The sequence below is a fragment of the Protopterus annectens genome, chromosome 1.part2 (genome assembly GCF_019279795.1).
Source record: "Protopterus annectens isolate FY-2018-M chromosome 1.part2, PAN1.0, whole genome shotgun sequence".
In the NCBI taxonomy this organism is placed as follows: Eukaryota; Metazoa; Chordata; order Ceratodontiformes; family Protopteridae; genus Protopterus; species Protopterus annectens.
In genome coordinates, this window is record NC_056727.1 from 622,945,655 (window position 1) to 622,970,446 (window position 24,792).

Sequence of the window (24,792 nt, forward strand, 5' to 3'; positions counted from 1 at the left end):
CTTTCCCAGGACCAACAACAGAAGCTCTTCCTTGCATACTGAGGGGACCCCAACATCCACAAAGGACATGGCTAATCCCTAGTCTCTAGTAACTGTAGGCACTATAGGGATTCAGGATAAAATGTGAGTGGTCATATGTACAACTAATAGTCACAGTAGAGTCAACCATCTTTGGCTGACGCTAACTGCTAGCCTGTTGTGCTGGCAAAGGTTGTTGGCTTAACTTTTTCTTTTTGTGGCTGAAAGAAGTACTGATTGTGAGATCAATAGTTTGTTACATGGTCAAGCCAAAAATGGTGCCTCTTTTCCAGGGAAAAAAACAGCAAGAGCTGGTAAAACTTAAAAAATTTTAAAAGTTACTTTTTCACATAAAAACACAATAAAAAGCACTTAGGAATGCTGCCAGCCCCCCAAAAAAGTAAAGTAAACACAATTTCTCCACAGAAAAATTAGTTTTCAATTACTTCAAACAACTTTTAAAATGACAGGAAAAAAGAGTCTCATTTAAAAGTACAACACGATCTTGTGGCAGCATGTTAAATCACAAACTCCTAGCTTTAAAATAACTTTCCTGAACAAAAAAGTGTTTTTAAATAAACATTTTTTAAATAGAAGTATTTTCCCCAAAGTGACTTATTTACCCAAAAAAGGAGCAGAACAAGCCAACCATAAATCCTCAAAATCCTCAAAGGAGCCTAGTCTTTGGTAGCAGGAAGGTCTGAAAGGCTTGGCACCAAAACTAGTCTTTTTAGTCAGCTCAGCTTGATCTGATAGATGGTTTGTGTGAGTGGAAGGTGCCCTTTAGCTTTGGAAGCTGTTTGGCTGCTATATTCTATGCAGGATATAACCCATGCAGCTAAAACTACTGCAGCAATAATCAAGATGATGAACATGAAAATAGTTTGCCTACAGAAAGTTAAAAAGATCTGATATTGCAAGCTACCAGAGGAATGAGACACTAAAGCTTGTGCTGCCTCAGAACATTGTACTGCATCCACAGCATGGCACAAATGAAAAAAAATACACATTTTCTAGAAACATACACACAATATTTACTTCCAAAGAAGGACAACAGAACAGAAGTGAAACACAATACAACCGGTGGAAAATGAGTAATTGCAAAATGTCATATTATTGTAGTGAGGGCATATGAACTCTTGTGCCTAGCATCTATGAATAAAAGACCATTTTTCAGTCCCCTTTAATATTTCATTATGAAACTTTCTGGTAGCAACAACAGAGAATGTAGCTACAAAATACTGTACTGCCATAAGGTACTTAATCCAGCTAAATGGTGAAGTTGACTCAACCACTTTGCACCAAAAATGTAAATTTAGCTATGACATGATACAAATAAAAAATACTTTTCTTCTGTCACAATATATAGAATTTTTAACTTCCAGTCTAATGGCAGCTCAGTAAGCAAGTATTCTAGATTAGTCTAGACCACTATTTTATTCTTCTCATGCAGCAGAAAGTCAATATAAGAGCCTGAAATGAAAGAGAATTCATAGCAAAATGTCACACTTTTGCAGTGCAGGCATAGGAAGCTTCACATCTGGCATCTGTGTAAAACAGGCCTCAATTCATCCCCTCTGAGATTTTACTGTGAAGCTCTCAAAAAGTAACAATAAGGCATTGCACAACAAAATGCACATCAGACTGATATTCTGTCTTTTTGGATTTCAGTGTATCTGTACACTAAATTTGACTAGGTATATGAACCTGTACATTTGTATGTAAATGCTATATCCCAACCCCAGTTTGAGATTTCATTATGGTACTGTCTGACAGTAACACCAGCAAGCTCAGCAGCAAAATACACTTAACACTCCTATTCCCCCCCTTAGCAACCTCGGTACAGCTCAATGCTGAATTTGGTCTTTGCTAATTAGCTGAATAATATGTTAGCCAAGGCAAGTTGCAAATGAATATTTCTAATATAATGACAACTTGGTCAATATGCCTTCTTGATCATTACTACATTCTCGATATGTCCCTTTAAGAAACAATATTTACCAGAAAGTGTCAGACTGTGAGAGTGAAACAAATTAACTCTGTGCCTAGTATCTGTGTATAAAAACATATTAGTCCCCATTAAAGATGACTGTGATAGTGATGCAAAAGTCTGTACTTGGTGCCCATGTATGAAAAAAACATATTTTACTCTCCCTTAAAGATATAATTACTATGAGGCGGTAGCACCAGTCTGTTCAGCTACAAAAATTCACATAAGTCAATAATTCTCTACATAAGTATTTTATTGCATCTCAGTGATGAATTTGACCACAGCACTTCAGGCTGCACATATATTAGCTAAGGCATGATACAAATTAATATGTTACATCTATCTATCTATCTATCTATCTATCTATCTATCTATTTATCTATAAGTATATTATCATTCCCTGAATGTCATACTCACCAACAACTAATAACGAATCTGCCAAATATATCTAATCAACTGCAAATCAGATGAACCTAAATAAGCAATAAATAATCTACACCCCTGATATATATATATATATATATATATATATATATATATATATATATATATATATATATATATATATATCATTATATCTATATATATATATAGATATATATATATATATACCAGGTCTGAGTCTGTGCAACAATGGAGAAAAGGGAAAACTCCATAAATCTCATTGTCTAACAATTTGAAAGTAAGCCTGATCCCACATGTTTGACAAATTGTGCATCAACCAAAATAATTTTTCATTTTACATTTTAACCAAAGAAGCATTCACTGCCCCAACCCAATGCCTCTGACTTGGATTTAGCTACCCAATTCAATTAATTCTTTATTGAGTCTATATATAAACTAACAACATCCTTTGCCAAAAATTCTGCATCCCTACATTTACCCCAACTCACCCTTTTCTCCTCTAGCAACCCCAGCCCCCAACCTCCTTCCTTCTTCATGAAACCCATCCCCATTTCTACCATAAAAAAACTTCTTCTAAACCTGAAACCATGCTCTAATGCCCCTGACAAGATACCCTCCTACTTCCTAAAAATAGCCACTGAAGCCATTGCCTTCCATATCTGTATCCTAATAAATCAATCAATTTCCAAATGCCATGTTCCCCAGCTCTGGAAAAAAGCCTTTCTTATTTCACTCCATATAGGGGGCAACAACAATGATATCCCAAACTTTCAACCTATTGCTATCTTATCCCCTATTTCAAAACTGCTCGAAAAATGTAGTCACCAACAACTACTACCCTATCTCATAAATAATGGCCTTCTCACGCCCTCTTAACATGGATTCCGACCCGGCCATAGCACCACTACTGCTCTTCTTAACATGTCTCGGGACTCTGGTCATATTGCGTCTCCCGTCCTCTTAGACCTTTCTAAGGCCATTAACACCATCTCTCACAACCTTCTCCTTACTAAACTATCTAAACTAAATCTATCCCACTCCTCTATCAGTTGGTTCACCAGTTACCTAGCAAACAGGCAACAAGCAGTCAAATGGAAAAAAGCTACTTCACCCTTCCTAGATACTCCTACAGGTGTATCCCAAGGCTCAGTTCTAGGCCTCCTTCTATTTAATATTTTCATTAATGACTTCTATCATGCCAACCCTAATGCCAACCTTATCCAATATGCCGATGATTCTACGATAATCTCCTCTAGCACCTCTACTTCCTCATTAATAAAATTAACCCAGGATGCCCTCTCCTCAACTGAACAATGGATGCTAGATAAACATCTAGCACTCATTGCAACCAAGACCAAACTTATGATATTCACCCCTGCTAAACTACCACCCGAGATAAAAATGCACTCATCATCACCAGCCAAAAGAATACTCCTCTCAAAATTGTCTCCACTGCTAAACTACTAGGAGTCATCATCGATGATCAGTTAAAGTTCGAAAGCCATCTACAAGTAAATATCAAAAAAACTAATAAGAAACTCGGTATGCTCTACTGCCACAACCATTACATCTCTCCTTCCACTAGGCTTGTTCTCACTACCACTTACCTTATCCCTTCCCTCTTATATGGTGCCTCTATCTTTACTAATCTGCAGTCTTTCCCTCAAGTCAAAATTATCTTCCTGTTACTACAAAATTTCAAAATTTGCAATAGGTCACAGATCCACTACACATCACTGCATTCCCCTACATCAAATCAACTGGCTTGAGCTACCTAATTGTTTTACCTATAGTCAACTTATCCAAGCACACAAACTTATCTTCACCCCCTCTCTCTGCCCCTCCCTTGCCTCTACCTTCCAAATGCATCTTCCTGATAGACGCCTAAGATCTAACTTCCAAATTCTAATTTAACTACACAAACCCACCCACCCACCAGGCAAACATCTTCTCTATCCTTCTCTCTCGCTCGCCATTGGAACTCTCTCCCACCTCTTATTCGTAACACTAACAGTCTCTCTGCCTTCAAAACTCTACTTCATACAAACCTGACTTCACAATGTGAATGCTCTTGTTCCCATCTTACATAGCTTCCTTGACTACAGTTAGATCCTTTTAGCTAATGCACCTGTTTATAGCCCCCATAGCCTTACTACTCTCAGCAAAAAACTGCAGGAACTAGATACTTTAAAAAAGCCTGGTGTAAAGAATTTTTTTACTATATTGTATTAATTTTTCCTCCTCCAAATGCCAACTTTTTCAACTTTGCAACTTTGTATTTTTAAATTCTCTCATATTTTGTAATTCATATATTTTTGTAATCTTGTAACTTGCAACATTTGTATTTTTGGAGCTTTTCTCCCCAGGAATCCATTGAAAATGGGGTCCTCGTGGCCCAATGGACCATCCTGGCAAACAAACTGCAAATAAAATAAATAAATAAAATAAATAAATAACATATAAGCAAATAAACACAAACAGACTATATATGTATATATAAATATAAAAAAAAAAAATATATATATATATATATATATATATATATATATATAGAGAGAGAGAGAGAGATATGCACACACATACACAAATACATGCACACTTATATGTATACATACATATAATCTAGTAGCTCACACAGAGGATAAAGGTTATGAGCTGTTAAGGAGCTGCTTTCTGTAGTCAAGGTTTGACTCCTTGTACTTCCATTTGCCTGTTGCCTGACTCCAAGCAAGTTATTTGACCAGCCAATGCTCATAGGCTGACACTTAAAAATGTACTTGTTTCCAGTGAGCTTACATGGTAAACAAATGCAGAAAATAAAATTATACACACACAAAAATGTTTGTGTGTGTGTGTGTGTGTGTGTGTGTGTGTGTACATATATCTACGTGTGTGTGTGTGTGTGTGTGTGTGTGTGTGTGTGTGTGTGTGTGTGTGTGTGTGTATACTTAAAAATATCTAAATAACAGAATGTTGACACCTGTAACGCAAGACTGAAAAAAATGGACAATAAACTGTGCATGTTCCAAGAAATAACCTTGGTGTGTGTAAGTAAAAAACCTTTTTTGCATCTCTCATGTAGAAATCTGTGCCCCATGCCCCCTGCTAATTATACATTTTTACTCTGAGATCACACAATACCAGGGAAGTTACATATTGCCTAATCTGGTATTATAGCGATCTTATACGTCTGTTGGTCAACTGTTTAAGAGATGCCTCCTAATGTATGTGGATATACACATTACATGCAATACAAGCTCAAGAAAACCATTCTTCCCTAACTGTATCTCAGTTCTGATTTACATGCCAGCAGAGCACCTTACTCAGTTTATTGAGCTTAGGTCTCACCTATGCAGTAACAGAAATGTTGCCTTACCTGCAGAAAGATGTATGAAATTTTCTATCAGGCTTAATGACATCTTAGTGCGCACGTATTTTTGTACACAACCTGACTTTTCTGCAAATGTCAAATATTTCCCCCCGTGAAAAAGGTAAGCATGCCATATTGTTATAAGTCCTCTGAAATACTATATTTTGCAATGTGTATATAAGGCCATATAGCAGTTCCCATGATTATTCATAGTAAAGGTGCTAGAAAATTATATAGAGATGTTAACTTATATTAAGATGCTCAAATACAGAATATACTAATGACTAACATTCTTCATCCGAAGATTTGATTATATATATATATTACTCCTGATTTACACAGCAACAGATTACGTTTGTCAGCACAAGGTGTTTAAACTTCACCATCCATACAAAAGCAAAAATGTTGCCATGTATGCTGACATATTTATGATTTTTTTTACTTCTACTTTAAAAACAACTTAGTACGCATATGTTTTGCACATTAGTTTTAACTTGCCTTTTGACAAGACATCACATAGTCCCTCAACGGAAAGCAGGCATAATACTGAACTGTAATACTATAAGTCCTGTGAAACACTGCATTTGGTACCTGTGAATGAGGCCATACATTAATTCTGTACCAGCATTTCTAAAATAAAGTTGTTAGAGAAATACTGTAGGATACTATTTTATGAAAGATGGTCAAAACCATGATCTAGTGCATATTATTTCATCAGTACATAGATTTTTGTTCAAAGTTATTTCCCTTTTCTTTGTCTGATGAAATATATATATTTTTCTTTTTATTTCTAACATAAAAGCATATCTCTTGATGCGATGACAAAGAAATATTCTGAATGCAGATATTCAGGCTATTGCATTCCACCACCTTGTTAAGAAGAGGCTCGCTCACATAGGTTCATAGGTTCACAGGTAGGTACTAGGCTATCAGCCCAAGGGCCTACATAAGCCTAGCCAACAAGGTTCCCTGGCTTATGCCACCCAAGAAAGTTATTTTCCTGTGCCACTGTCAAGCAGAGAGACAGAAGTGATTCCCCGGGGTGCATTTCCTATTTCCCATCCACTCATCAAGATTTTTCTTGAAGAGTGCTAACGAAGAACTTTGCTTGACATAGAAGGGTAGCTTGTTCCAGAATATGGGAAGTCTCTGGGGCAGGAATCTATCCCTCCAGCATGTCCTGTTTATTGTGGTGACAAGGTTTAGGTCACTAGAGCATGTAGCTCGGAGGGATTGGGATTTCTTTAGGTGTAGCATGTCCAACAGCTCTGGGTTTGACATAGCTTTATATGTTAGGCAGAGATCACCACGGAGTAGGCGATATGCTACGAAGTAAAGCTGGAGTTTTTTGAGGCGGTCAGTGTAGGGCATTTGTTTGAGGCCAGTAATCCTCTTTGTGAGGTACTTCTGTGGCTTTTCCAGCTGCTGCAGCTGTCTTGCGAGGTACATTCCAAACGGGGCATTGTACTCTATAATGGGTCTAATGAGTGTCAAGTAGAGGGGAACAATAACCTTTTTTTTCCTTGATGAAAACCCTTTTATGATGAGGTGTGCCACGTAGAATGGCTTCCTGACTACTGTGGTGATGTGACTATCAAAGGAGAGACCACTGTCCACCTGGGTCCCAAGGTCTCTTATCACACATTCAGTGTTAAATAGATTGCTGCCTATGTGGTAGTTCATGGGTACAGAGTTTTTACCAAAGGGGATGACATTGCACTTTTTGGCATTGAGCTTGAGGCCATGGCTCTGACACCAGGCATCTGTCTCAGCGAGGCCCTTCTGTAGGATGTCCACAACATTTGGGGACTTGACTATAGCTCCTAGTTTGCCGTCATATGCAAACTTTGTCAGCCAGAGGCCTTCTGTGTTAGCCTGTACTTCACAGAAGTAGATACCAAACAGGAGAGGTCCCAGGATGGAACCCTGTGGAACTTCACTTGTCACTGCTTTGAGGTCAGATTTGGAGTCTGTAACTTTTACAGTGTGGGTTTTGTCAGTGAGCCAACCCATTTTGTGATGTAGGGATTTATACCTAGTTTAGTGAGTTTAGCTATAATTCCAGAATGGGGGATGGTGTTGAAAGCCTTGGTGAGGTCAAGATAGGCTGTGTGAACCACCTTATCCTCATCTACGGCTTTGGTGACTGCCTCAAAGAAGTCGATCAGGTTCAGGAGGCATGATCTACCTTTCAAAAACCCGAACTGGGTGGAATCCAGAGGTTGGAGGTTACCAGTGTCATTGTTTATGAGTTCCATGATGATACGTTCCATGGCTTTGCAGACCAGGCTCGTCAGGCTAATAGGTCAATAGTTCCTGGGATCAGTGGTGGCTCCTCCTTTGTGGAGTGGGATAACTGTTGCTGTGCGCCATTCAGTGGGCACAAAGCCTGATGCAAGGCTATTATTGAACATGGTTCTTAAGTGGGGAGCCAGTTTGTTCTGAAGTTCGTGTAAAATGCAGCCTGGGATGTTGTTTGGTCCCATGGATGCTGTGTTTTTGGCTTTAGAGAGTTCAGCTTTTTCCTGCGTAGTTGTGATTACTGGGACTCTGCATTCTTCCTGTATAGATATGGGCCCTTTAGGGGGTGAGAGGGGGGTAAAGTTAGCACTGACCCTATCTGCCAGGATGTTGGCAATATCAGTTGGTTCTGTAATTTTCGTGACGTTGTGCTGTAACTCAGAGCAGACCTGGGTGTTGCCATTGAGATTCTTGACATAGCTATAGAATGCTTTGTGGTTGTCCTTAGAATTAGTGGCAATTTTGTTTTCGTAGCTGGCTTTGGAGGATTTTATAAGGGATCTCAGCTTCTTACTGAAGCTGACCAGGGAGCTCCTCCACTCATGGGATTTTACTCTCTTTTGCAACAGTTCCTTCCTTCTGTTGTACAGTTTGTTTATGGCAGGGGACCACCAGATTGGCTTCCTTTTTTTGGAGGATAGCGTCTTGGTTCTGTTTGGGATAGCATGATCCATGCAGTCATGTAAGTGCTTATAGAGTACATTTGTGTAGGATTCAGCAGTTGTAACTGTATTGTCCATCTGCATGGGTGTCAAGAAGTTCACCACTTCTGTCTTAAGAAGCATGAAGTTGGCTTTGGAGAATTTTTTTCCATAGTTTCCTTAATGGGGGGGTGGGGACGGGATGTGGATATCAAGGGGGATTAGCTTATTGCCGGATAGGACCAATGAGGAGTTGACTTCAGGTGTGGAACACCAGTCACTCATGTTGGTAATGACTAGGTCTAGGATATTGTTGCCCCTGGTGGGGGTGTGGATAAGTTGATCCAGGGCATTGGAGTTTATGAATTCCAGAAAGCGTTGAGCTAAGGAGTTGGTACACGAGTAGTTTTCCCAGTTAATGGTGGGGTAGTTGAAGTTGCCCATTATTAGGGTGTTTGGTTGTACCCTAATATTTTCCAGTACATCAGGAAAAGAGGAGTGGGAATCCTGGGGCATGGTGGGGGATCTGTAGCAAGCTACAATTTGGATTGCAGTTTTTCCCAGAGTTAGTTGCACTTGGATAGCCTTGGATGCATTATGCTGAGCAACTAGCCTGGAGGTGTGGATATCCTTAATGAATATGGACACACCTCCACCTTTGGTGTTTCGGTCCAGGTTACATGGCTGAAAAGTGTGGTATGAGTTATAGCCTGGTAGTGCAGGGGTGCTCTCTGGAGCCTTGAACCAGGTCTCAATCACTGCACAGATATCGATGTTCCCCATTTTAGGGACTGCCTCGAGTGAGTGCATTTTGAGGTTTAGACTTCTAGCATTGAGTAGCATTACCCTCAGTTTTTGCTTGCCTGTTCCTGTTACAGTGGTGATTTTGTTATTTGAACCTTGCCTAAAAAGGCACTATAGGGGCAGCAAGAGCCTTGGCCAGTATCTGGAATCTCAGGGGTGACAGGTGCAGGCCATCTGTGGCAAAGCATTCTGGTATGTCGACCATGTCATCCCAAGCAGACAGATACTGGATCCCCTTAGAATAACACTAGAAGCTTGGCCAATTGTTGAAGTCAATCATTTTGTCCTTGTACTGCGGTATCATTCTGGGCGATGCAGAATGCTACTCAGGGCTAGGGTCATACCTGCCTGGGCTACAAGATTGGAGAGCTCTTCCATGTCTCTTTTCATGTAGTCCAGGGAGGTACATCTCAGGTCATTCACACCAACATGGACAATGACAGAGTCATATTTGTACTTGTTGTGGAGTGACCTGAGTGCGTGGGTTATGTGGCGGATCCTGGCACCCGACAGGCAGCTGACAGTAACCTTCTCCTTGTTTAGCCTGGTGAGTGGGACATCAGTGTGCCTGACTATAGAGTCACCTATGACTAGTGTGTTGGGTATGTTGTTTTGCCTTATTGGCTGTGGTTGATTGGCACACTGAGTCTGTGGGCTATGTGTCATTTGGTTTGTGTTGGGGGATGGAGGTTGCTTGCGTTTCTGCTTTGGAGGTCTCTGTTGCTTAGACAGATTATTATTGAGAGCCTCCATGAATGTTTTTGTGTTACTATGTGTGGATTTTGGTGGTGTAGATTTAGTGAAACTATGTGATGAGTGTGGTGTGGTGCAAATGTTTACCTTCTCCTCGTGACTGTCAAGTTCAATCTTGGTTGGAGAGAGCTTTACCTCCAGTTTGGCTAGATAAGTGCATCTCTCACAGGTTGTACTGGTGGGTGGTAGGAGGAGAGGGTTGTCTGTCTACATGAGGCAATTTCTACATTGCCTCAAGATGCCCAGATTCATTAGATAGACAGGAGAGAACACTGGGAGCTGACCCTTGGACATGCCTGAATAAAAAACTATTTTCCTCTAGATAAGTGAGGAAAGTGAGTACAAGAGCTGTTTTTCTCTAAGCAAGTGAGAAAAGTAAGTACCAAAACTGTTTTCCTCTAGATAATGAGGAAGGTTGAGTGCTATAGTAATTAGTAGCTTATTTAGTGCTTACAAGTTCTGAACAAGTGCTGAGCATAAATAAGCAAATTTAAGTGCTAAAACTAAGAATCTGTATCTGCACTAGATGAGTTACAGGACAGAAACACGTGCAAATGCAGGCATTCAAATCAGAAAGTTGAGAGAGATGGAAGAGATTGCCCAAACGGCCAATAACTACAATTTCTGGGCCAGAACCACTCCTCATGTGGTAGACAGGTTACCTAGTGCTTACCACTCCCATTGATAAGCTAGAAGGCTTCCCTCCAACACAGAAAAGTGTGGGGGTTCAGAAGCTTACACACAGTCCTGGATACAGCAAATCTGTATCTGGAACACTAGTTACAGGAAAGGTAGGAAACAGGCTTGCAGTTTTTTTTTACAGAAAATTAGCAAAAACAGTAGTAAAAACAATTCACATGCAGTGCAAACTAACACACTTGAGTATGTAGCAATATTAGACCACACAAAGTTTGAAAAATGCAATTAAATTAAAAAGGACTAAAAGCAAGTGCAGAAAGAGTTTATTAGGTAGAATGTGATAAAGAGATGGGACTGGGGGAGTGTCCCACATCAAATCTACAGTGGGGCAGGCAACTGCCAAAGCCACCAAATTTAAACTACAACCCAGAAATAGGGACAGTGGGTGGGTGGGACAAAACAGTTTCAACAGAGATCTAAGCAACAACTAACAGTACAAACTCTAAAACCAAAAAAATATACTCAGCTCTGTATATTTGCAGATAGCTTGGAAAGCAGTCTATCAGAACAGGGAGACAACAGATTCAACAGAGATCTAAGCAACAATTAAACTCTAAAACCAACAAATATATACTCAGCTCTGTATATTTGCAGATAGATTGGAAAGCAGTCTCTCAGAACACAGGTTCCAGCAATTAAATGCAGGCTGTTACTAACAGGTCTAATTTTATGCAAGTGATCCCTGAGTTAGATAACACACAAGCTGTAAAAAACAGTTATACCAACTGAAGACACAGCAGAAAATGGGGGGGGGGGGGCAGTTTCAACAGAGATCTAAGCAACAACTAACAGTACAAACTCTAAAACCAAAAAATATATAATCAGCTCTGTGTATATACAGATAGATTGGAAAGCAGTCTATCTGAACAGGGAGACAACAGTTTCAACAGAGATCTAAGCAACAATTAACAAACTCTAAAACCAAAACAAATATACTCAGCTCTGTATATTTGCAGACAGATTAGAAAGCTGTCTCTCAGAACAGGAAGTCAACAGTTTCAACAGAGATCTAAGCAACAATTAACAAACTCTAAAACCAAAAAAAATATACTCAGCTCTGCATATTTGCAGATAGATTGGAAAGCAGTAGCAATTAAATGCAGGCTGTTACTAACAGGTCTAATTTTATGCAAGTGATCCTTGAGTTAGATAACACACAAGCTGTAAAAAACAGTTATACCAGCTAAAGACACGGCAGAAAATAGGGGGGACAGTTTCAACAAAGATCTAAGCAACAACTAACAGTACAAACTCTAAAACCAAAAAAATATACTCAGCTCTGTATATCTGCAGATAGATTGGAAAGCAGTAACAGTTTCAACAGAGATCTAAGCAACAATTAACAAACTCTAAAACCAAAAAAAAAAAATACTCCGCTCTGTATATTTGCAGATAGATTGGAAAGCAGTCTCTCAGAACAGGGAGACAACAGTTTCACAGGAAATGTGAATGCTTTCAGACACATATACATTGCCCACAATAAGTCATATCATTAACTGTGTTACACTGATTGTGTAATTGTCCTCTGTTTTCACATACAATACTGTTACAATGTACCCCCTAAAATATATATGGTTTCCCGAGTACATTGCTAATGTCTTATGATGTCTTATCATAAAGAAAGTGAAAGGGATAGTGGCCTCTGTAATGTATTTTAGTTTGATGTTCATACACAAATAATTTCCCACTGACAAACCATATATGGGATCATTCCACAGTAATCATGTAATGCTACTGTATTTCACATACAGGCTCCTTTTCTATCCCTCAAAAGACAGTCAGCTTTCTGTACTCCTTTGATGTTAGACTTAATGAAAATGAAAGAATACATAGCCACAGCAATGCATATCAACTTGCTTCTTTCAGACAAACATATATTTTTAACAACTACATTGTCAATACGCCATATCAGCAATACTGTGATCATGGAACTCCCTTTTGCTTTCATCCATAGACTGCCCCTTTCAAACACATAGACACCAATGGATTATCTCTGATGTGAGATCCCTACAAATATTACAGAAATTATGGCCATAGTAATGTATTTCAATTTGATGCTGATGTCATTCACAGCCATGATACCCTGATCCCCATAACAAATAATAATAATAATAATAATAATAATAATAAAGAAATGTCATTGGATTCCTGTTGTGAGAATTGTGGACTGTTACTGATGCCCACAGATGTACACATTTTTTTTTGTCAGTAACAGTACAAAAAAGGTCCTTGCAAGAGAAAACTGTTCCTGAAAAATCAGAGTATCAGCTGCTCTTGATATCTACACTCAAATTATTATAATGGTCCCAGTTAAGCAATTGATCTCAAGTTTATAACCTGCACAGTAAAATGACATTGATTGGCTAGCAGCATCCTGTTATTCTGTGACATGGATGGAAATAAGAAATTTTGCTAACAAATAGCATGACCTCTTACTTCTTTAATATACCGCTAGAAAAGTATAGATTTCTTAGGCTTCTATTTGGTATATTCTCCGCACCAGTGGTACTCCAAAAAGAGGATTTGAACAGGTAACTATAGGCTTAGGAGGAGTAATAAAACCTATCAAACCTAGTCCAACCAAACACAAACTGTAGACTCCTCAGGTAATCCAACAAACTAATGCTAAAATAACCCAGTCTCACAACTATCATGGAAACCCCCTCTATTCAAGTAAAATAGCCATAGATTGGAACACCCTTCCTCAACAGATAACTAAAAACCCCAACCTGTTTAAATTTAAAACTACCCGGAAAGAGTATTTAAATGCTAATTGGCTATGCCCTTGTATTGCTCCCAACTAATATTCTTCCTATTTTTTCCCACTCATCTCACACATCATAGCCCAAATAGTGCTCATCCCACATAGGGCTATCCCACTATATTGTCATTTCTTTATTAATCTTTGTTCCTTCACATGACCTAACTTGTAAAACTACATGACCAATTTTGGTCTTTCAGAAGTGACTCACCTTCTAAAGCTACATGACTTATGTCAAGTGGTTGGGATGGTGGCTTAATGGCTAAGGTGTTTGCCTTACAAACACAACATGCAGGGTTTGAGTCTCACAAGGGATAATTGGCTAGGCTTAAAATGGCTCACAAGGGCAGTTAGCTTAGTACTAAACTATGAAGCTATGAACCTATGCTTCATATATATTGTAAAAAAGAAAAAGTATTCCTGTATGCCTGAAACATGCATGTTTATATTGTATTTCTGTTGTCATATGTTGCTATAATATTTTAAGCTCATTTACATATTGTTAGCTAGGTACTATTTATACTAAATTTACTGCTTGTATCTTAATAATGTTCTTTTTGTTGTGGAGCTTTTCTCCCCAGGTCTCCGATGAAAACTGGCTTTTTTCAACCCATTCAAACACTACCCGGTCAGCAAATGTAAATAAATAAATAAAATAAACAAGATAATGCTGTTTTAGTGTGTGTTCAGACACAAGGACAGCAAGATAAAAGGCTCATGCAGCTGCCTAATGTATGAGGTATGTATCAAAAAAGATGTGTCATAGTCTAACATAAGAGGGAATGAAATTTGATGAAGAAAAGTTTAAACAGTTACTTAAATATCATGACCAGAAGACAAGGAGGCAATACAGACCATTCCAGGACTGATACAGTCACTTGCAAAGTCTGCACCTTATACTATTAAGGTAAATATACCTCTTAGAAAGGTGTTATAGCAACGTATGACCAATGAATGTTGGCTCCATGAGTAAAGGTAATAGAAGTCTGCTTACAACCAAAATTAGTTATCTGCAATGGTATGTGAGATTGAACTCCTGCCCAGAAAGTTTCCTTGTCTGCTCATTTTCCTGAGTCATGTTTTTTGTTTCATATTAACCATAGTGCTAGAGAATAGCATTCATACTCCTTTAATTTAGAGTTATTCATTGAACTTTTCCAAATGCGGACTGAATTATCACAGAACAACCAAAATGATATTGCTATGTGATAGTGATTGTGTGTGAACTGACTGGTGCTGGCTGGTTTTAATAAGTAGAACTAGACCGCAGCTGTGAAACTGATAAGCAGAACCTTTAGATATTGAAATGTTTTGCTTTAGAATCCAATACTCCACCTAATGAATAATTCAGACAACTCTAGGCTACATACAGTTCTTTTACAGGAAACCTTGAGCAGTATTTTTACATAGTGATGTAAAGTTTCAGTTGTGTGATATATTAAACTACAGTCAGCAAAATAATTACCTGCCCTTTCTTTCCATAAGGAATTGATGTCTTTTTGCCTCTGAGAGAGTGGATCATCCTTGCGTTCATGGGAATGCCTTTTGAAACAATCTGCAAAGAAGCAGTTACTGAATTATATACTGATTAATTTATGTTTTTACAATATTCCTAAAAAACATTTTTTTTTGTTTATTTATGTGTATCTGAGATCTAATATGCACCATATAACTGTGTGAACTTATCTGGAAACACAAAGATATATTTGTATTGATGCTGTCACACTGTCAGCAGACCAGAGGCACTAGCATTCAAATCAAGTACATTGAATGCCAAACTGGCAGCATATTCAGTGTTTAGACTTTATTATCAGGCTGTATTACATTATGCATTTCAAATGTTTTGTGCCCTATCAGTTCACTAAATAGCAGAAACAAAGTGATGATTATAAAACGTGCCATACACCTAAAGTCCAACCAAAAGAGATTACTGTAAATGATGTTTACTTTAATTCTGTTACTGTTCATGTAAATAGCCTCAGTTTTCCTCATAACAGTATCTGTCCAATTATATGAGGAGTGTCTTGTGGCCATACATTGTCAGCAGTCACCTGTTATAAAAGAATCCTCACAGGTCAAACAGAAGTCAGCAAAAACTGTTCTGTCATTGTCATTACTTCAGCAAGGTATTTAGGCTCTCATCAGATGTCTGTCGTGTACCCTGCTACAATAAGTGGCATACATCTGTCAACTGTCTTTAAAAAATTAATTCTTTTTTATACCAGCAGCCAATCAATGATAATCACATTGTATAATTTTATGTAGCACACATTTTGTTTATTCAGCTTAAATTATATTTACCAAAGGAAGTGAATGTCTTATATGCAAGCTAATTAGATAATATTAAAGGGCTCCATTTATTAGGTCTAAATTAATTTGGTCCAATTTTAGATGTTAAGCATTATGTCAATATTTATTTAATCTAGTAATGCATTTTTGACCATGTACATTTAGTCTTGTGATAGTAGTATAAATGAATCTTGTGTTAGATTGACTACAGGTAAGTTACAATATGGGTGGTCTTTTCCGGATTGCATCCATTTCATTTTGGATCTTTGGTATTTCCCTACTTTTGTGTGATCTTGGAAATGGAATATATAATTAGCAGGAGGTGGGCACGGTCTGGGGGGAAACACTTTTATTTTTTCATTTGTTGTATGTTTTTTCATTGTTTTGTTTTGATTAAATGTTTTTAAATGTATTAATCTTACATTAAGTGAGTCTAGACATTTCATTACAGACCCATGCTAAACACGTCATTAGACTATTTTGTATGACCTGGCACAAGTGTTCATGTAGTTATGTATTTGCGCCATTTGGATATTGTGCCATTTCTGCAATATCATTCTTGTAGTGATCTATATGTGTTTAGGAAACATCTCCTACAGCATCTCATTACATATGCAGTTTGTACCAGCTTTAAATTCAGGTAAGGTCATTCCAGTTATATACATAATACACCAATAACCTGGCAATTGGCTGTAGTAAAGTATCATTTGTTCTTAACTCCAGTTTTATACTTCATCCTCTTGGTAAACTTTTCTTTATATTCTACCCATCAATAGTTTCCTTTATAATGTTTTATTTCCACAGGAGAATATGCCGCCCTAATGGTAAACTAACATATCAAGCTAGAATCAGTAGTTACTCCCATGCTAGATTACTTTACAGTGACTACATTATTGTCTCCATAGTACCATGCTGACATTATCCATTAACGCGTGCAGTTCTATACTTACAGCTCGGTTAACAAATGCCAGTCAAAGATACTGCTGATCACCACTTATATACATTTTGTATTGTATTTTACAAACTCTAATGCAACACAACTATGTATTGTCTACTGCCATTTTTGCTAAGCTCTTATTTACTTGCTAAACAAATTCTGACTTCCCTATATATTAACTGTTTAAAATTACTCTGCACCCTCTCTACATTGTTTGCATAATAAAAAGCTTCCATGTACTGTCTTTTTCCTGAAAGTTCAGATCTTTGTGGAAAAGGTTCCACCTAGATCAGTTTATTAAAATATTTAACGAGTAAGAAATACATCATTAAATCAAATAGTATATCTCCACTATAATATATGGCATTCATCCTATATGTAATGGAAATATTTGTTGTATTATATTTATTAACACAAGTTGACGGACTTACCTTCGGCCAGTTCACAGCCGAGGGAGAGAGGTTGGCATAATGGTTAAGGTGTTTGCCTTACAAACACAAGGTGCAGGGTTTGGTACTCACATGGGGAAACTGTCTATGCTTAAAATGACCTGTAAAGGGCAGTTAGCCTAGTACTAATCTATGAATCTATGAAAAAGGTCTACTGATATATTGCATAGGTTTTCAGACTTCGTTACACACAGCATTCTTCAAACCAAAGAAAAGTCACTGGATTTCCCCTACAAATCAGAAACTTTCTTTGGGCCTTCTCATGCAAAAAAAGCATATTTTGTACTCTATAGATGAAGAATACTTACAACATAAAACACTTAAAATATTCAAGATATGGTTTAGTATAGTTTTCTTTTACAATTAAAATATATTTGAATACACATATGCATTGACTTTTATCCTGTATTTCGCTCAGTTCGACATAAAATAATAGCAAATGCTATAAATATGCTTTGATTTTTATCCTACAGGGATTTATTTCAAGTCCACATAAAACATATAATTTAATTTAATTTTAGTACAAAACTTCATTGGACTCACTATGGCCTCCTCAAACAGGTCCTAGCCTCCAAACAGAGACTGAACCCACTATTTGATATAAGCTATACAAGTGTACCTACCCATTTAACAAGACCTTTAAAAATGATTGCCTAAAACAGTACATGCAAAGGCTTTTAATGTAAAACATAAATCTGGACATCCTAGTTTTTTTTGGGGGGAGGGTTTGTAATATTAGAGATCAGTTGTCAATGCTAAAACATCTGTGTATACACTGTGGATACATGTATAGGGATAATACAATTGTTTCTACTACAGCAAACCTCTTTTTTTTTGGAAAACAGTTACAATAAAATGAAATATTTTCTCAATAATTACTATTTAGTTAAATTAATGTATTTTGGATAAGGGTCAATTTTGCACAGTAATTTAGACAACATTTTAGAGAAGGGTATTATATTTACTTGAATTATTGCCTAAGTGTCAACCCACAGAGACAGGCTTAGAACATGCAGAGTTACTCAACAATATAACTATTTACAAGAGAATTCAAGAAATTTGTTAACAACATCTTGCTCATTTATTGAAGTACTTGCAGTATTATAAAACAAAACATTACTGTCTAGGATTTTGATTTAACAAAACTAGAGTAGACGGATGATGCTGAAGAATTAAAAAAAAATAAACAGACATGGTGACCAATAAATGCAACAAATTTGGGGAAGACATTTATATTTCTAGCAATAATGTAAGAAAGCAATACTTTAACTACTTTTCAGATTCTTATATTTATGAGCTTTCAACTGCTAAACTCTGTGAATAGCACAGGTCTTCCTGGGATCATTCCAGGAATCAGCTCTTCCCTTACCCCGTTTATTATTCTCTGTTACTAAAATTAACATATCTTGCCAGTATTTTGTTCTACTGTAGCCTTTTACCTCCCCCACTCTTCAAATTTTACACAGCCAAAAAGTACTTTTTTTAAAAACAGTAAGACACTACCTTCTTATGAAAGTAAGCCCTACAGAACAAAAAATACTTTTTAATTGTTTTTCTTGCTTACTTGCTCTGTCGGGCATCCTTGGTCCATCCCGATCTATCTGCCCTTCTAGCTCACTCCGCTCCCCTACACTACCCCCATTCACACCTACCCCATCTTTCATTACATTTATACTCTCATAGCCACTCAGCCTCACCCATCATCCAGTCACCCTCTCCCACTTCCTCCTATACTCTACTTCTATCTTCACTTCCTGTCCTCATAGCCCTTCCTCAAAATGTCTACCCACTTACCACAAACATTATGCCTATTTCTTTTCTCTCTACTGCTTCTACTTCTTATGCAAGCAACATAACTAAACCCTCAGTCCTTACCTCCCAAAACAATCTATTCAACTAGCTTTACACTTCCTCCACATAATTCCTACTCCAGTATCAGTCCTAGCTTATAACATACAAACAAACTTCTAAGTGCATAAACACATATTTTGTCCACAAACTATTTGCTACATTGTACACCCAACTGTCATCACTTCTTTCTCCATTATATCGTCTCTAAACTTTCATTTATCATACACCATTGTTCCCATACCCTTTCTTTTCACATCTACTCTGGTGACATCCACACTAACCCTGGGCCTTCTTTCACTTTCTTCTCATCAAATGCTAACTACCCTAAATGTTCTAGAACACTTCACATAACTACTCTAAACTTTTAGAGTATCTGCAATAAAACATCTGAACTGCATGCCTGGCTCTCACAAAACAAAACCAATATCCTAGCTGCTACAGAAGCCTGGTTAAAGCCCTCTGTACAAGGCTCTGAATTTCTCCCACCAAATGTTAGTGTAATTAGGACAGATAGGCTTAAAAAAAGAGGTGGTGTTGTCATCATCTACCCTAACACATTCAACATCTCACCATTTAAAGACTCTATCCCTCAATTCCAAAACACTGATATTCTGATTTCCTTTCTGGACATCAACTGCTCTAAAAAACGTTATATTTTTGCCTTATACATCCCCCTGTAAACAACATAGCAGTTCTAGAAGATATCATTTCCTGGATTTTCTATACTATAAAAAAATGGAACAATTATCCTTGGTGATGTGAATATTGACTGGGCCTCCATTTCCTCCAATCGAACATCCTCCAGCATAAATTTTTTCACTTCACCCAACTTATCTCTACCACTACTAGGTACAACAACACAACAACAGAACCAATGAAGGCGCCATCTTAGACTGGATCCTAGTTTCAGACTCCTCCAAGTACATACCTTCTGGCACCTTGCCCAACTCCATTAGTGACCATATCCCTGCCTATGCTATCTGTGCCTATACATCCATCCATCCCAAAGACCACAATATTAAACTTGTCCAAAACCTCTCAAAATTCAATCCCCACACATTTATTACCACCTGAAAAGCTTTAACTGGAATAGTCTTATAACTCTTCCAATGGATGATGCTCTGCTCTACTTTAACAACACCTTTTTAAGTATTTTGGATAGCCTTGCTCCTACCAGAACCAAAAGAATCAAAAACAACCATGCCCCCTAGTTAACAAAGGCTACCAAAGAAATCATTACTAATAGGGACAAAGTATGGAAACTCTGGCATAAATCTAATAATCCATCAGACCTCATTCTTTACAAACAACTCCAAAATCAAGCAAACAAACTCATGCATAAAGACAAACAGCAGTATTTCTGGAACTAAAAATCAAATAGGAAAAATAACCACAAAATGTTCTGGTCTGCCATCAAAAATCTTGTAAACCCTGGCACCAAACCAGATCCCTATCCACACCCTGACATGCCTCCTGAACAATTCCTATTTTTTGACACCATTGCTAACATTATTGATATCTTTTCTCTACCGCTCCCAAATAATACTATTCCTATAACCTCTTCTTCTTCTCTCTTGCAACACTCCTGTCCTCAGAACTTACACAATACCTTAAATACTTTGATCCAAGCATCAACACCCCTCCCCCTCCTAATTGCACACAACAAGCTTCCCAGCCAGAATTCAATCTCTCTCTACCATTCCCACCTCATACATCAAAAAACTCCTTCTAAAATTGAAACCCTGCTCAAACTCAGCCAACGGAATTCCTGCCATCTTTCTGAAAGTCGCTGCTGATGCAGTGCCCTATCCCATTAGCATTCTGCTTAACAGATCTATCCAAGAATCATATGTCCCTTGCCTTTGTAAAAAAGCAATCATCATTCCTCTTCTTAAAGGTGGTCCATCAACTGATATCTCCAATTTTCGACCCATTGCCATACTTTCTCCCATAACTAATTCCTTGGAAGATGTGTCATAAAGCAACTCTTAGGCTATCTTCAAAAAAATAAAATCCTCTCCCCAATACAACATGGGTTCCACCCAGGCCACAGTACATCCACTACACTAATATCCTTCTTAGACATGGTCAACAAAGCCCGAGACTCAGGACACATTGTATCTGCCCTTTTCTTAGACCTATCAAAAACAATTGATGCCATCTCTCACTCTATCCTTCTATCTCAGCTCTCAAACACAGGACTATCTCCCCAGTCACTTAGTTGGTTCAAAAGCTATCTCTCCAAAAGAGAACATGCTGTCAAATGGCAAAATTCCATTTCCCCCTACCTTCACAACCCCAAGGTTCAATTTTAGGCCCCCTTCTGTTTAACATATTTATCAACAATTTCCACCAAGCAATCCTACAAGGGTCACTAGTCCAGAATGCAGATGACTCCACCATAGTCTCCTCTGCACCCAATACAAAATTACTATAGCAAACTACTCGAGCAGCATTTTCCACTGTTGAGACTTGGCTCCATAATAATCACCTTTCTTTAAATCCTACAAAACTAAACTTATGATCTTCACACCCAAGAGAAATTCTCCTGGCAATAAAGCCAACCTCGATATATTCTCTCTTAAGTCTACAAAAATTGAGCTAGTAACCCACACAAAATTGTTAGGAATAATAATCAATGAAAACCTCAAATTCGATCTGCACATTCAAAACAACATAAGTAAGACCCATAAAAAGCTAGGGTTGCTCTATAGACACAATAAGTTCCTTTCCCTCCTCACTAAACAAGTATTAGCAGTATCTTACCTACTTCCCTCTCTAACCTACGGTGCACCTCTACTAACCAATTTGCAATCTTCCTTGAAATCAAAATTAGAAACATACTATAATAAGATAGCTAAATTTGCTTCAAATAATTGGCATTTCACTTGCCACTGTACTGCCCTAAAAATTACAATGGCTCGAATTACGCCACTACCTATCACTCCTTCAGCTCACAATCGCTCATAAATTTATATACAAACAACAAGACTGCCCTCCACTTTGCTCCTCACTCACCCTCTATAACCCCATTAGGCCTCTACGATCTGAACAACAGTATCTCCTTCAAGTCCATAAACGCAAATTATCTGCAAGCCAGCTACTTTATTCTTGGAGCATTGCCAGAAAATGGAAGAATCTACCTTCATTTATTCGTTTACAACAAAGCCCTAAAAACTTCAAAACTGCTCTGCAAAATCATCTCCTCTCCGAATAGATGTGTAACTGCTCAGTTCCTTCCTCTGCCATTACTTAATCTGCTAACTGAACCAAAATCTATTTATATTCTAGCCCCTCCTTCAATATTTTGTCTTCTTGACAATTCCTAATGCACTTTGCCTATTTAATTCCACCTCTAGAATTCTCTTAAATCCCTAGCCCCTCTTCCCTACTCATCTGCTTGTCATTCTACTTCATTCTTCCTCCTTCTCTCATATTCTCTCTCCCTTTTTTTTCCCTATTTGCCCATCTTTCTTACTGTATCCCTCCCGTGCCTCTCCTCTTCCTTCTTTTCCCTCATTTTTTTCTCTTTATTCCATCCAGCTCCTATATTTATTACATAGTTTGTCCCCCTATTTCTCCTTCCATGCTTTTATCCCCACTTAAGCGACAGTGCACTTTAACGAAAGTGCACTTTCGCTTAAGCTCACTAGACCGAACCTACCGCACCACAATGGAGGACATTAAAAAACAGGCTATGTCCTGCACTGTGGTGCAATAGTCACGGACCTTAAGGTTAGGGCATGGGTCAAGGTAAGGGGATAGCCCTACTAACTATCCCCTTACCCTAACCCGTGCCCTAACCCTAAGGTCCATGACTATCGCACCACAGTGGAGGACATAGCCCGATTTGGAATGTCTTCCACTGTGGTGCGATAGTCACAGACCTTAGAGTTAGGGCACAGGTCAAGGTAAGGGGATAGCTCTACTAACTATCCCCTTACCCTAACCCTAACCCCCTTTCGTGAAAGTGAACTTTCAAGTTAGTGTGGGTGTACTTCTGAAATTCGAAGTAGTGAACTTTCGTTCTTCAAAAGTACACCCATATATATATATATATATATATATATATATATATATATATATTATATATATATTTTACATTCATTTGATCGAGCTAACATTGCTTGATCTGGTATAACACCGAGTGTTATTATCGAATTTCTCATTAGTGAATGGTCAGAATGTCATACAAAACACTGAATGTGACATTTCTGACCGCTCTACCACCTAAACAAGCACTACCATGGGTCAATATTTTGTGATTCGCAACAATTGCATTTGCATGTTTGAGATTTTGCCGCACTGCTTTTGACAGTATTCCAGTCAACCATCCACCGGCCGATCAAATGAATGTATATATATATATATATATATATATAAAATATATACGCTGTTTTTTGTTCACTCTAAGTAAACCCATGAATTATATGCACACCATGGTGCTTTTAATCTGGATATCTGTATAATACTTAACCACTCTATCCACCCTGTATTATGTCATGATATTATTGTCTGTGCTTTGATCATGTTTAGAGTTAATGTTAGCTTATTGCATTACCACCTTTTCTATTATGATAATTTTCATGCATATTTCTTTTGTAAACTTTTTTTTCTTCTTGTAATTTTCTTGATTTTCCCATGAAAATTTCTGGTAATTTTTATGTAAATCTGATTATTAACTTGAAGCTTTTCTCCCCAGGCCATCACTGAAAATGAGCTTCTTTTGGCCCAGTGGATTTTCCCAGTAATCAAATGCCAATAAATAAATATATAATAAATATATATCATTCTGCAGCATACCTCTCAACCTCTTAGTGCAAGAAATCTGGACAAAGCCTGACATAATGGGAGGGGGGGACAAAGGCCCAACCCAAAAATAAGTACAGATTTTATATATTGCTCTTATAAACTTAGAACGTTGATTGAATAAAAGGGTTTATGTTAACATATATTTTATGAAGGATATGAAGTCTGAAACTCAAATGTGTGTCATTATTTAGTGACTTCAATCATTAGATCATCCCAATGATTTGCCAGAAAACTACAAATTTTATGAGGAACAGACCAAAAATATGAGACAAAAATTCAGACATTCTGTGAAAATCCAGACAGTTGAGATGGATGTTCAGCAGTATTGGATGAATGAGAGCATTACTATATTTATATATGACAGGGATGAGCAAACACAAGAAGATCAGGAGTTTTCCTGCTTAAAGATGAGGCTGAAGCCTTACGTTCTATAACAGTTAAGTTAAAACAAGCACAGACTGACATGTCACGTCAGCAAGAAAAAAGTAAATAAGGATACCCCACCCTGGAAATGAAAGAGCTGGAACAAAACTGGTAAGGTAGGAGGGTGCTAATGCTGCAACATGATTGGTATAAACATCATTTGCTATGGTAAGTTAACTTATGCAACTACTATGTTGTTCATTAGATGACTATTGCAGTAGGCATAACTATATGGGATGACTGCTGCAGCTGAAGAAGAAAGGGTGGATTGAGAAGGATCAATGTCTAG

At 37.7% G+C, this 24,792-nt stretch overlaps 1 protein-coding gene across 1 annotated transcript in view; it reads right to left on the bottom strand.

The window, feature by feature from the left end:
- KMO (kynurenine 3-monooxygenase) overlaps positions 1–24,792 on the bottom strand; it is a 616,236-nt gene that overhangs the window by 436,905 nt on the left and 154,539 nt on the right. Inside the window, exon 4 of the mRNA XM_044058035.1 lies at positions 15,208–15,297. Coding sequence (XP_043913970.1) covers positions 15,208–15,297 — 90 coding nt within the window. The remainder of the gene's footprint in view (positions 1–15,207; positions 15,298–24,792) is intronic.